This window comes from Mauremys mutica, chromosome 9, assembly GCF_020497125.1.
Source record: "Mauremys mutica isolate MM-2020 ecotype Southern chromosome 9, ASM2049712v1, whole genome shotgun sequence".
Classification (NCBI taxonomy): Eukaryota; Metazoa; Chordata; order Testudines; family Geoemydidae; genus Mauremys; species Mauremys mutica.
Window position 1 is genome coordinate 57,332,405 of NC_059080.1, and position 14,305 is coordinate 57,346,709.

General features: G+C 40.1%; 1 protein-coding gene across 2 annotated transcripts in view; it reads right to left on the reverse strand.

The window, feature by feature from the left end:
• IWS1 (interacts with SUPT6H, CTD assembly factor 1) overlaps positions 1-14,305 on the reverse strand; it is a 28,537-nt gene that overhangs the window by 10,395 nt on the left and 3,837 nt on the right. The window contains exons 2-7 of one of the 2 annotated variants that reach the window (XM_045030678.1): positions 10,934-10,961; positions 5,052-6,117; positions 3,092-3,287; positions 2,780-2,837; positions 2,082-2,182; positions 411-561 (exon numbers count right to left, since the gene is read on the reverse strand). In XM_045030678.1, coding sequence (XP_044886613.1) covers positions 411-561; positions 2,082-2,182; positions 2,780-2,837; positions 3,092-3,287; positions 5,052-6,069 — 1,524 coding nt within the window. In that variant the 5' untranslated portion in view covers positions 6,070-6,117; positions 10,934-10,961. The remainder of the gene's footprint in view (positions 1-410; positions 562-2,081; positions 2,183-2,779; positions 2,838-3,091; positions 3,288-5,051; positions 6,118-10,933; positions 10,962-14,305) is intronic. The other variant, XM_045030675.1, reaches the window with a different exon arrangement.

Here is a 14,305-nt window from a genome sequence, read left to right on the forward strand (position 1 = left end):
GAAGCTTTTCTAGAAGAGCAAACACAAATGGTGCTATATATTCAAGTAATGTTATAATAAAATTAACATTGATTGAAACTTGAGAAATACATTCTGAGTATCCAAGATAGCTGACATAAAAAAAACCACAAGTAAATATACAAAACTCTAGACATAACTGGTTTAACAAAGTTTAGACCATAAGCACCAGTTTTATTCTCATTTTCAACAGCAGAAAACTTTGAAATTCAGATAAGTGAAAGGATTCTTTGATGCAATAGGAAAGTATTTGGATATTTGAAATGTTCAGCTATTTGCAGTGTACTACAACTGAATACAAGATTGCGTCTTATATTATGCTGAAAATAATTACTTGCCCAGTGAGCAAAAAGGGAACTTAACCAATATTCCTGGCACATGAGAAAACTCACCTCTGCAGCTTCATTCATTTTAACAATCATAGCACTGACTACATCATCTGCATCACTAATAAATGTCCCACCATCACGGTTTCGTCTGCGCTTGCCACTCATGCTCTTCTTCCTTTGTAGCATCATCTCAAAATCTGACATGAAGTCCATACTGAAATGCAAGAAAAGAGTTTACTGAAAGTCTGATAAGGAATCTTCCCCCTTTCATTTTTCTCTCTGCAGGTAATGGCTTTTGCACACTTTTATAATGCAATCCATCCAAAGATCTCCAAGTGCTCTACAAACACTGAGCAAGGGAGGTGGTGGAATCTCCTTCCTTAGAGGTTTTTAAGGTCAGGCTTGACAAAGCCCTGGCTGGGATGATTTAGTTGGGTTTGGTCCTGTTTTGAGCAGGGGGTTGGACTAGATGACCTCCTGAGGTCCCTTCCAACCCTGAGATTCTATGATTCTAAGCCTCATTACATCCTTGTGAGGTAAACAATATCCCTATTAGACAGTGTGAAAAACTGGCAGAGAAAGAGGCTAAGTGATTTCCATGGTCTCACAGAAATCTTTGTCAAAACTGGACTAGCTTTGTTCTTCTGAAATAGTTTTCCACTAAGCTTATGTCTATTTCTCTCTCAAACTCCCAAGGAAAGGAGATATTATAAAAATTGTACTGTATTCTATGGGTTTGTGAACTTGGTAAGGTTACATTTAGCAGGGTTTCTCACAGGATGGGTAAACAAAGATTGTGAGTGGTAAGCCATCCAGCACAGACAAAATCTACAGTAAGAACCTTCTGATTGTTGAAACCAAAGAACATACACATACAAAGTCCAGAGTTCAAATCTGCTAAGAATACAAGTGAAAGTAGGAAACTTAATTTAGCCCCTACCACACATTTGTGTCAGCCTTCCCAAGACACTTCACAGCTCTATTGGCCACTTTTGATCAGAAGCTGCCCAGGACTGAACTAATGTAAGTGATATAGAACTGGATTCCTGTGAATTGTGGAAATGCTACACTGGAGAGATATGTGTAGTAGATCCTTATCTTATGCACTGGTTTATAATCTGGAAATAAATCCGATTTTTCTCACCTGCCCATAGCAGCAGTATGAAACTGACAAGGATCCATTTCACTTTGCTGTACTTGTAGGGGAAAGGCTCTATGCTGAAGCAGCTGCAACACAGATGTGGTGCTCTGTTACTAGAGAAGCAATATGCAAAAGCATAGGAAGGAAGAGGAAACGTACCGATTGTATCTCCTTCCACACCTCATCACCTGCACTAATAGAATATCACACCTATGCCTCCAATGTTCCTACATGTAGCACTTCACCAGTGGGCCAACAAAAATTGAGAATGAACTGATTAGATGTCAGTTTCACTCAACTTCTGATGGGGAATTATTATCCTCAGGAACAGCACAGGTGGTTTGCTAAGGGCTCAGAAGTCACTGACAAAACCAAGTTAGAAAGGGAAAAGAAAGAGGAGCTGATTTGGTGGCCCAGTGGCAGAACATGTTACTTGAATATGGTCCCTTGCCTTTCTAAGCCAGCGGGCAGCCCACTCAGCCTCTGAGGATCCCTGTCACATGAAATCATGTGCTGGATGGTGGGAAGGGGGATATATAGTTGTCTAAGAGAAAATAAAATTAACCCCTTGCCATGTCTTCACATGGACTTACTGTTTCCCTCTTTTGATGTTGTCATCAGAGTCTGAATCATCTGCTGTCTCTTTCATCTCTGCCTCGGCTTTCTCTTCTTCCAAATCCTCCTGGTTAAAACCCTGGTGGTATAGACAGTGCAAGTAAATATGGGGAGTTATTTTTGTATATTTACTCACATCTTCTCAATTTACACAATACATGCACTATCTTTTTACTCTTCTCTTCTTCATGCTATTCTCTAAACCCAGGCCAACACTTTTCTCATCTACAACAAGGATTCTTACACAGACAGTACTCTCCAAACAGCAAGACAAGACCATCTAATTCATGAACTGCCTCAATGAATCTGACACAGACTCAGGGCTTGTCTACACATGAAAGTTAATCTGGAATAAGGTAAAGTGTGAATTTAAAGTGGAACAGCTGTTCTGGATTAACACTACATACAGACAAGCTTCTAAAACAATGGTTAGCTATCATGCTAGCCAATGCTTTCTCATTGTTTCCTTGTGCTCCCCCATTGGTCTATCTGTATCTACCTGATGACTCTTGGTTTATACTTAAGATTGTAAACTCCTTCAGGCAAGGACTGTCTTTTTGTTCTATTTATGCAGCACCTAGCACAATGGGGTCTGGTCCATGACTGGGGCTCCTAAAATACAAGTTAATAATAAAAAACTGAACCAGATCCATTGTCCAGGGGTTTACATACTTACCGTAAATTCCTCCTCCTCTTCATCACCAGACTCACCAAATATATCTGCAATCAGGTTCCTGCAAAAGTAATAGTAATATACTTATATTCTCCATGTCTAACAGATAACCCAAGAATAATATGACAATGACTAGAACAATGTTTACTGGGCAATTACTAATGTAACTGTGGGAATATCTGAAACATACAAAGAACTAACGTGATTTTCCTGTGGACATTCATACTGTTATTGGGACTCGTCCCTTTTCATTTGAGGCAAACCTCACTGTTCATTACCCTATAGGAATTCACATTTAGAAAGAAACTTACTTACTCTTGTTCATTTCCTGATTCACTGTCACTCCCAAAAAGATCCTTCTCTTCTTTTTTCTTTCCAGCACTGTCCTTGCTCTCCTCCTCTTCCTCACTATCTGATGCTACAGCATTCTTCTTTCTTTTGTCAGATTTCTCTGATGCATCGCTATCAGATTCTTCCACATCTGAGATGACGCGCCCTTTCTTTGCAGCTTCTAACACACAGGAACATATTACAGGACACATAGTGACTAAGTTGTCTCAATTACAAGTGGTCCTCCCAACTAGCTACACTGTGGCAAGAAAAACTACAAGACAAGGGAGAGAAATGGAAACTGCCCAATTCTTTTTTGACAGCAATCTCTTAGCTGAGATTTTTTGTGCAGAGACAGTGGCATTCTTAACCATGTCACCACTGATACTAATTTTTAAAACATAACCTTCACTAAAAATTATTTATACACTCCTGCATGTCTTCTCTAAAGGGAGACTGTCATCTTGAAATCTAGCCAATTCAATAAAGAAAGTGATTTTAGATGCTACACTTAACCTAGAGCCCCACTGACAATTTTTGTAGTTTTACCATCATTTTCCTATTTTCAAAATTTTGTTTCTCTCCCCCGTTGTGTGAAAAAGAGGAGAAACGGTCTATATAAGGATAACAGTGAAAGTGACTTTATTCAAAGTGCTGTCAAATGCATGGGGTGAACATATTGCAAAAAAAAACAAACCCAAAAACTTTTCTCTAATCTCTTATAGTTCTAATAAACTTATGTTACTTGTAAATTAGAAATAAAAAATTAAGAGAACAGTACAACTTTTAGCAAACGATCCTTTTGAGTGCAGTTATCTAAAAACTACGGTGTGGAGTTTCATATTTATGGTCTCTCATTTAATCCTATGTGAAAGCTACTTAATTTTCAAGGAAAAAAATGTCTTTCTGCAAGTCTTAAACACTCAGTTTGGAGTTTAGAAGTCAAGTTGGATTCTCTCTCACTCGAGTAACACCAACAATAAAAATTCTGTAACAGGAACTTAATGAACAGTTCTCTTGTTGAAGCACAAGCCATTATGGAATCTACCTCATTCTCCTATAGCTGTAACAACTCTGCAGGGGGTAATATAAGTTAGTTTGCCAGGCAATTACTAACGCAACTGTAGGAATATCTGAAAAACATTTAAGAACTGAAGTTCATACTGCGGACATTCACACTGCTATTGGGACTCATCTCTTTTCATTTGAGGCAAACCTCACTATTCACTACCATATGGGAACTCACATTTACAGAAGTACTTACTCTTGTTCATTCCCTGATTCACTGTCACTCCCAAATAGATAGCAGTAAAAACTTGTTTTAGGCAATAATTAAATACAATTCTAAATACATATAGGGAGCAGACTGTTTTGGTAAGAAGGTGCTGTTTTTACAAAGCCACTTTTCAGGGCAGAATCATTCTTGAAGAAAGTGTATGAAAAAATATCAGCTGGGATACTGCTTAGTGGTTCATAGATTAGCTGGCTACATACATCAAGAAAAAGAGTTGCTGCCACCTAGCAATTGCTCCTATATAGAACAGGGTTTCCAGAAAGAACAATTTGAAGACAGGGCACTATCAACCCCAGGAAGTTAGCTACATCGAATTCCTATGGGAAAGATGGACACTGAGAATAAATATTCAAAAGACATCTGAGTAATTTCACACTGTTAACAACAATAGTAGGCTGAACTTCTCTTTTATCTGGGGATCTCAAACAATGAAGTATAGTTAATAAAGAGGTGGGAAAAGAAAATCTGATGGAATGAACTTTTCCAGCAACGGTTTGGAAGCATTTAGTGTATACCTTCCTTCTCCAAGATATGTAGCCACAACTTATCAGTTATTAGTTTAAATTATTATTTAAACCGAAATTTGATCCTTGGAGAAAGAGCTAGTTATCCATTACACAACTGTTTCTCATATAGTTAGTATTTCCTTACGTGTTTTCTCATCATCCTCGCTGTCAGAAAAGACTGCTGCTTTCCTCTTGACTGCCTTGTCCTCATCTCTCTCCTCGTCTTCATCGCTGTCTGTTATTTTCCGTCTCTTAGGACCTTCCTCCTCACTGTCAGACGCATGAAATCCTTCTCCTGCCTGCTCGCTATCTGAATGCCGAGAGTCATTCTGCATTGCCTCTTTCCCATTCCCTCCGTCACTGTCATCAGACTCTATTTTTTGTTTGCGACTGGGAACATCTTCAATCTCAGAGTCACTTGCAGGATGTTTCTGAGGTTCTTCGTTCTCAGAATCACTAGCATGAACTTTTTGGGGCTCCTCATTTTCAGAGTCACTGGCTGCATGTTTCGGGGGCTCCTCATTTTCGGAATCGCTGGCTACCTGTTTCGGGGGCGCCTCATTTTCAGAATCGCTGGCTACCTGTTTCGGGGGCTCCTCATTTTCAGAATCGCTGGCTACCTGTTTCGGGGGCTCCTCATTTTCAGAATCGCTGGCTACCAGTTTCGGGGGCTCCTCATTTTCAGAATCACTGGCTGCATGTTTCGAGAGATCCTCATTTTCAGAGTCACTAGCTGCATGTTTTAAAGGCTCCTCATTTTCAGAGTCACTAGCTACATGTTTTGTGGGTTCCTCATTTTCAGAGTCACTAGCTACATGTTTTGTGGGTTCCTCATTTTCAGAGTCACTAGCATGACCTTTTTGATGTTCCTCATTTTCCGACTCACTATGCAGATTCTTATGGGGATCCTCATTTTCAGAATCACTATTGTGAACTTTTTGAGGTTCTTCATTTTCCGAGTCACTTGCATGGTGATTTAAGGCATCCTCGTTTTCAGAGTCACTTATATGATGAATTGGATGGTCCTCAATATCAGAATCACTGTCTTTGTCACCATGAGCCCCTTCATTTTCTGAATCACTGGCATTGTGATTCAGAGGGTCCTCATTTTCAGAATCACTATCTTTTTGCCTTGGGGTGTCTTCATTTTCAGAGTCTGTCATGTGACGGCCTCTAGTTTGGCCATCATCTTCTCCATCACTTTGTTCATTCTGGAAAAGAAAAACAATCCCAGACAAACTGTAAGTTAAGCAGCACAGTAACACAAAGAATAACTTTCCATTTGCTTAAGTGTGGCAATCTGAAAATATTTTAAACACAGAAATAAACAGACTATTATATCACAGCGCTACATCATCAAATTATTCAAAGTGATGAAAACATTAAAAGACGATCCCCATGAGAATTCTGTCCACTTTACTGTCCAATCATCTGTTTAGGCCAAGATTTACGAAAATAGTGACTTTGAATACCAAGCCTGAGACACCTTAAAGGGCCTGATTGTCAGAGGATGCACACACAGCACTTTCAGAAAATCAGGCTCGTAAGGTGTTTCAGTTTGGGCTCCCAAACACTGAGCCATCCAAAAATCACTAATTACTTTTGAAAATCTTGGCCTTAAGATTGTAAACTCCCAAAGAAGGGATTGTGTTGTTTGTATGGAATATATTCCATACTAAAATAACATGTACAGCTACTGTTATTCTTTATATTATAACATATTGCAAAGGGGAAAAGAATGGGTTTGTGCCTTGTTCTTTAGGCCTTGTCTACACTACGGGGGGAGATCGATCTAAGTTATGCAACTTCAGCTACGTGAATAACTGAAGCTGAACTGGAGTTCAACTGGAGACGCTCTCCCATTGACTCCCCTTGCGCTTCTCATTCACGGGGCATACAGGAGTCAATGGGAGAGCAACTGCCGGTCGATTTAGCATGTCTAGACATGCTAAATCAACAGCCGATGCATTGATCATCACGCTTCAAACCCCTGGTAAGTGTAGACAAGCCCTTAGAATGTACAAAGGCAGCCTGAATTTTACTTTATTTTTAATCCTGCTTGCTGTGTTATATTAGAAATTCAGGTATTGTCTGCTCTGGAGAACTATGCCTGGAGATCTATTGAATTGATATCAAGAGGGTGAAAGCTTAACAACAGAGAAGAAGAGATTTTTAATCAAACTTAACAGTGGTTTCTGTTTATTTTTATTAACGTGTTCAATGACTAATGAACGTTTTTGGGAAAGGACATCTTTTTTAAAAGATTCCACACCTCTGCCCTTTCAATGACGCAGTGAGCTAACAATATGTCTCCTCAGATACCCAGAAGATCACTTAGCAAAAAACAAAGATCAAAGCTGACATTATTGATACTTAACTTAAGAAGTAAAACAAGCCATTTTTAAACCAATCCTACCAGGTCTTTTGTATGTCACAAATAAATGAAAAAAGTCACAAGCCCAATCTTTAAAAAAAACTTTTGAATATGAATGCTGGTAACAAGGTCTAACATTTTAATTTATCCTGGATGGAAAAAGGAAGTTTATATAATCCATTCTCCCACCAGGATAAAAACTGAATATTAAATTTTCCTGTTAAAAAAAACAAACACCATCATCGTCCATTACTTCAGATTTCAGAGTAGCAGCCATGTTAGTCTGTCTCTACAAAAAGAACAGGAGTACTTGTGGCACCTTAGAGACTAACAAATTTATTTCAGCATGAAATAAATTTGTTAGTCTCTAAGGTGCCACAAGTACTCCTGTTCTTTTCGTTACTTCAGAGAAACTTTTCAGACTTCCATCCCCTAGATACTATCCAATTCAATAGTTCAGCAAACTTCCAATGTCAGAATAAGCCTGTCTTCCTCCCAAACAGAGAATATAGCACAGTGAAATAACTGTTGTTCTTTCTACAGCACTGATTCAAGTGGGACATCTCCACTTCTCACTAAGTTTTTTCTCTTGCCTAGTCTAAACTTTTTCTTCCTTAGCTTTAGATTCCATGCTCTACCATCTTTGCAAAATTACTAACTTCTTTCGTTTATTTACCATGAACACATTTATAGACATATCTCCCCCCACGTCTTCACTTGGCCGTAAGTTTAACTCTCTTGGGAAGCTGCATTCCTTATTCACCTATTTCTTCTACATGCATTTTTCCCTACAATTGAGAATGGCATACAATATTTCAGATGCATTCACACCAGAGCTAAACTGAAGAGCACTGTTAATTTCCAGTTTTACTTAAAATTCTCTCATGTACATACACTTGAAATTTTATCATGATTTTAGCAACTGCTGTCTCCAGAATCATGATAGCTAAAAAAGCAATGCTGTTTACTATTCAGTCTTAGATGCCAGATTTCACGTGATGCATTCATCTCTAACTAGCAGTCCAAAGATATTACCTGCTAAATTCCATAGCTGCTGTATACACAAGGAAGCAGCAAGATAGTATCAGAGCTACATGATATTAAAGCATGCATGTGACCAAATTTATCTTCAAAATGTTACTAAATGTTACTTGTGTAAAATCTCTCAGCAGCACCACAAAAGCAAGTTAACATTTTCTCTTGTTTGGTTCTCTCTCCCTGTAACATTGGAGGCCATTTGAATCTCATGATGATAATGTTAGTAGTTCCCATTTTCTATGTTTATAAGAAACTACAGTGCCACAATTAGAGAATATATTAATTTTAAGAAAAAAAGTAAACAAAAAATTATAAAGGTAGAAAAATTCCTCCAGCAGCATGGGGCCAGTAGTTCTGCTTGACCATAGTACTAACCACCTCCCACAAGTCACTGCAGGTTACCTCGGGAACTAGCTAATCATAACATTGATTCTCTTCCCCTCCATTGCAAGGTATCTCCTAAGTAATGTACTAGGAACATGTCAAGTACATCTACAGATTATTGCTGCATTTGACGTGCTTTCTCTCAACACATTATTGAAGAGAGCTACGATCAAGAAGAAAGCTGCAGCTGAGGAAGAGAAAGGTTAAGAATGCCTGTGGCAGTCAGCGCTGTAATCAAGAATGTCAGGATGGAATCTACAGAGTGAATGCTGGGCAGCGCTGTAGGTAGGGAGGATTAGAGGAACTTCTGGTCACCTTCTGGTAGAAGAGCCTTGTACCTTCCCACTCACTCTCAAGTTATTTTTTTAAATTTAATTTCATTGAACTGTGCATCATGAAACCAGGAACTGTTCATGATGCCAGCAGTAGCATGAGATTTTGCTGGGAAGGGAAAGAGCAGCAGAGGTACAAACATTAATGTTTAAGTCCTTTATCTTACAACCTGCCAGAGCTGGAAACTCTTTGGGGGATATGTAATGAGAAAGTAAAACAATTCAATCCCCAGGTCAATAGCGTTGACTGCAGGCTAGTGGTTTGTCTTTCGGAATACACTAGAAAGATCTTGGTAACTTGGTATTCATATTAGTTGGTAAGAAATCAAAGCAGGACAATCACGCAGACACATTAATAGCGTATTTTAGAAATCACAGTGCTATAGCAAATAATAGCAATTCCAGCAGCATTAATATATGTTGCATCCTATGGAAACAACTTCTCTCTAAGCCTATGACAGATTGACAGTAAGCATCAGGTCAACCCTGAGAATGAAGAGGAGCTAACATCCTATTTAGCCTGTATGATGTTTGGTGCAGGAATTGTCTTTAATTTTGTTTGTTGAGTGCCCAGCAACATAGGGCCTCACTCAATCCTGCTTAAGGCCTCTGGGCCCTACCTTACTACAAATAAATAACAAGCACTCTAAAGACCTGTTTCAGAGAATACAATAGAAAATACACAGGTAATTATATCAGCTGAAACGTGTTTATGAATAATACAGTTTATGAAAGTCTGTCTTGGAGTACATAGTTTATGTGTGTAACATTAAGAATGTGACTTTGCAGAGATATTATTTTAGTTAAATGACTAAATATGATGAACTAGAAAATGAAGCAAGGAAGAAGCTTGGTATCTAAGCCTTATGAGACAGTCAGTTATTTTACTAGTTCGTCTCTAAAAATTTGTTCAGCAGAAATTATACAACACATATGCATTTAATATCAGAAGTTTTCTATTTTTCTTTTCCAAATACTTAGTTCAAAGAAAAGATCAGACAATGTCAATGATAATAGGTCTCAGATAGCTGTCCCCCACCCTATTTTTTGCTCTAATTCCTTTGCTTTCTTTTCTTCCTTCTCTTTATCTATGAACTTTTTACTTGAGATGTCCTTAAAATTATCTTTTTTTAACTGAAAGAATTCAATAACAGCAGACTTTAGTACAGTATAATGTAACAAATATATTAAAATCAAATTTATAGTTTTAATCCTCTATGTAAAACATTAACAGATTAGTAAATAGATTATTGGATCAATGCATAAAGTTAAAGAGTTAGCCACCCAGTATGATCCCATGAATTATTACATCAAAGTTTATATAATCATCAAATGGTGATCTGGCAATTAATTTTGATTTAAAAATCCAAGGTAAAGAAGAAAATGTTTTCCACAAAATCCTAGAACCCCAATTCTGCAACTGAATATGCAAGGATGGATCCTTATACCCACAGGGCCCCATTGCAGTCAATAAGGCTCCAGATGGGCCTGGTCACAGAATCCTGCCCCTAAATCATACCAACACTGTAAATTTGATTTAATATGCATTACTGTACTAAAACTGTGTGTTATCTAATTCTATTTAGCTAAAACAAAACTGATAAGGACATCAAAGAAAACATTTATAGATAAAGTGGGATGGGGGAAGGAAAGCCAGGAAAGAATTGTAGAAAGATCCCCCCCGCCCCCCTGACATACCTGAGACCCACAATCCTAAGACCTACATAAATAAATCCTCAAGAGCCCTCTTTCTTTAAGTTAAGAACCTGGAAAAGAAATTTGAAAATTTTAAAAAGTTTTAAAAGTTAGTTTTAAAAAAATCTAATTGAATTCTAATTTAGAGACGAAATAGTAATTAAAAAGACTTATCTGATTAGGCTTTCTCAAAGGTTTTATTACCCTTGAATGTCATTCTTCCCACATTTTCCTATGGATGAAGAAAATAAGAGGACATAAGAAAACAAATTCAGAAAGGAGAATATGGTGAAACACTGAAAGTCATTCCTTTTCGGAGGCGATTCTAGTGTTTTATAATTTGAACTACATCTCTAATCTTGACTTGTACGAAATCTGGAAATTACTGTACCTTAAGACTTGGCATGCAAAATTAACACTTTTTAAAATAAATTTGTTGTTTTTAAGATTACCCAAATATCTTTAAAATCTAGTGTTAGGAGTCTTGTTTGAAATTAACTGGACTGATTATTTTATCCATTTTCAAATACAGGGGAGTCTCCAAGCAAGCCAGAGCGTACCTACCCCTTACATCAGTGTCACAAATTGGTCGATCGTTATCGACTGGTCGATCCTAGAGGATCTCCCTGTCCATTATGATCTCTGGCTGCTGCTGAGGAAGACTCCCTGCCTACCCCGGCCCCATGCTGCTCCCAGAAATGGCCAGCGCAGCCCTGTGGCCCCGGGAGGGCAGGCGTCTCCCTCTGTGCGCTGCTCCTGCCTGCAAGCACCGCCCTCACAGCTCCCATTGGCTGGGAGAGCCACAGGGATGGTGCTTGCAGAGAGGGGCAGCGCATGGAGCCACATGCCCGCCCCTTTCGGGAGCGGCGTGGGGCTGAGGTAGGCAGAGAGCCTGCCTTAGTCTTGCTGCACCCACCATTGACCGGGAGCTGCAGGAGGTAAGTGCTGCCCCATGGGAGGCCGCACTTAACCCCCATCCCTGAGCTCCATCCCAGAGCCACCACCTCATACCCTATCCTGCACCCTGAACCCCATCCTGACCCCCCTTCCAGAGCCAGCACCCCAAACCCCCTCCTGCACCCCAACACTCTGCCCCAGCCCGGAGCCCCCTCCTGCACTGTGAACCCCTTGGCCCCAGCCCGGTGAAAGTGAATGAGGGTAGGGGAGAGTGAGCGATGGGGGGGGTGATGGGGCTTTGGGGAAGGGGTGGTGACTCGGGGGAAGGAGTGGGGTAGATCCTGGGTTTCCCTTAGATTCCAAAAGTGATCTTGGGCGTAAAAAGGTTGGAGACCACTGCCTTACATACTACATATCCCTTACATACTGCCATGCGCATGTACAACGAGGTCACTTAAGAGTGATGATAGCTCCCTAATGTTAGTATTCTCATATGTGAAAAAAGTATCTGTCAATGCAAAGGACAGTCTGAAAGCAATTGCTTGTGTATTTAAACCAGATCTCAAATGACCATAAATGCAGTATGTAACACTAATGCCCCACAAGACTATACAAGAGTATACATACATCAGTATACATACAACCCTCATACATCAGATGAAATGCTAATGGCCCCAAGGCTCCAATGTTACCTTCCCTGATCAGACTGGCAATTCTTTTGTTTTGCAATTCCTGTAATAGTCTGAAACTATTAATTCCCTAAAATACTACCTGATCTCCATCCTGCATCTATTGAAGCCATTCCTCTGAGACCCTATCATCTCACTTATGCTAAGAAAATTGCTCCTACACAGGGCCACCCCTCAAGCTTCCCCAATACTACAGAAGACATCCCTGATCACCTCCACTGACCATTTCTGATCTGGCTTCTTCTACTGCAAGCACTGACTTTTTCCCCCCCATACAGGGCATTCTAAATTTAAAATGTGAACTTAAGTAAATTTAAAAAATTATATTTCATGTTGTTAATAAAAAATATTTTGTTCTATTTTCTCTTTCCAACATTTGGGGTTTGAATAAAATATAGTACACGAATAGCTCTTCTGCGAGAACAAAATAGGCTTGCGTGCTAAGCTATATAAGAGTGAAATGTTACAGTGTATCACATTAAGTATTTAAACAGTTTGTAACACATAATACACATCCAGAGACATCCACATCACCTAGTGTCAACCTGGAACAGAGAACCAACTTACACAAGAAAGTTATTGTACACAAGCATATATCCAAATTGTAAGTAAGGCATTTCACAATGAGTGTGAATAGGCCTTTGCCACATCACTGACTAGGAAAAGAATTTCATAGGCCCAGATTATACCATCTCATGAAGGAAGCAATAGGAAGGTGAGAAAACTTTGCAAAGAAATCCTTATTGAGATTTCTTCATAAATGTCTTGTCAGGTGGAGGGGAGAGGGGAAGAGGTGGGGAAATCCTCTACAGCCCATGGAAAACTTGCTTTTTAATCTGGTAGATCCCATGGGAAGTGCATGAAAGTGCTGTATCCCTGCAACAGCTCTGGCAGTGCTTCCCTCTCCACATCCCACTCCCAAACTCCACTCATAGTACATTGAGTCTACCCCATCCCACTCCTGGGCCAGCCCAACTCTATCCCCTTTCCTAATATGGATTCCAGACCACATGAGGAGCCATCCATACCATGAACTGCAAGAGAGGCACCTGTACTCTTCCCACAGGGATGAGCTTGTTGACATCGAAAAACATCACCACACACCCAAAATAGTGAAGATGTATTTTCCCCACGCCCTTTCTGTAACTTAATTGATCAGGAGGGTTGATGTGTTTGTTCTGGGATTTTTTTTCCCCAAGAAAATTTACTCCTGTACTAAAAAACTTCAGCATAAACATGCAAAATTTTATGCTGAGCTACAAATCCCTGAAAAACAGCATTTATCATTTCAAATATATTGGAAATTATTTGCAGATATGTTAATGTGTTGCAATATCTGTAAGGATATTTCTAAAGCATCCTTGCAAAACTATCATGAAACTTTTACTCCTAGGGGAATTCTGCGCCACTGCACACGTGCAGAATTCATGTCCCCCACAGATTTCTTTTCTTCCCTTCAGAAAATGATAAGGAAGCTAAAAGAGTGGTTAAAAGTCTCTTACAAGCAGCACAGGCACATCATTTTGGGCACCTGGAGCAGCCAGTGGAGATGTAAATCACTGCTGGGTGGGAGGGAGGAGGAGGATAGAGAACGGACTCGCACTGGAGATGCTCTACCCTGCACCAGGCTCAACTGCTAGTCCTGGCTGGGCTGGAAGAGGATAAGACTCTCTTCCCCTGCAAGGAGCAGCCAGGGCAGGGTCACACCCACCCCCAGAAACCTTCCCGGCTGCAGGAAGCTCTGCACGCCTTCCCCTCGCTTCCTGCTCACATTCCTCCTGAGCCAGAGGAGGGGTCATTATATGGGGAGCTGCTCCCCCATCCACCCAACCCTAGTGCATCCAGAACCCCTCCCACCTCCCGCTGAGCCTCAGCTGCCCGTATCCAGAACTCCCCCACTGAGCCCCCCCCCCCTGCATCTGGACCTGCACCCCTACACCCAGGCCACCCCTTGCTGAGCCCTCCCCCCCCCAACCTCCCTGGATCACCC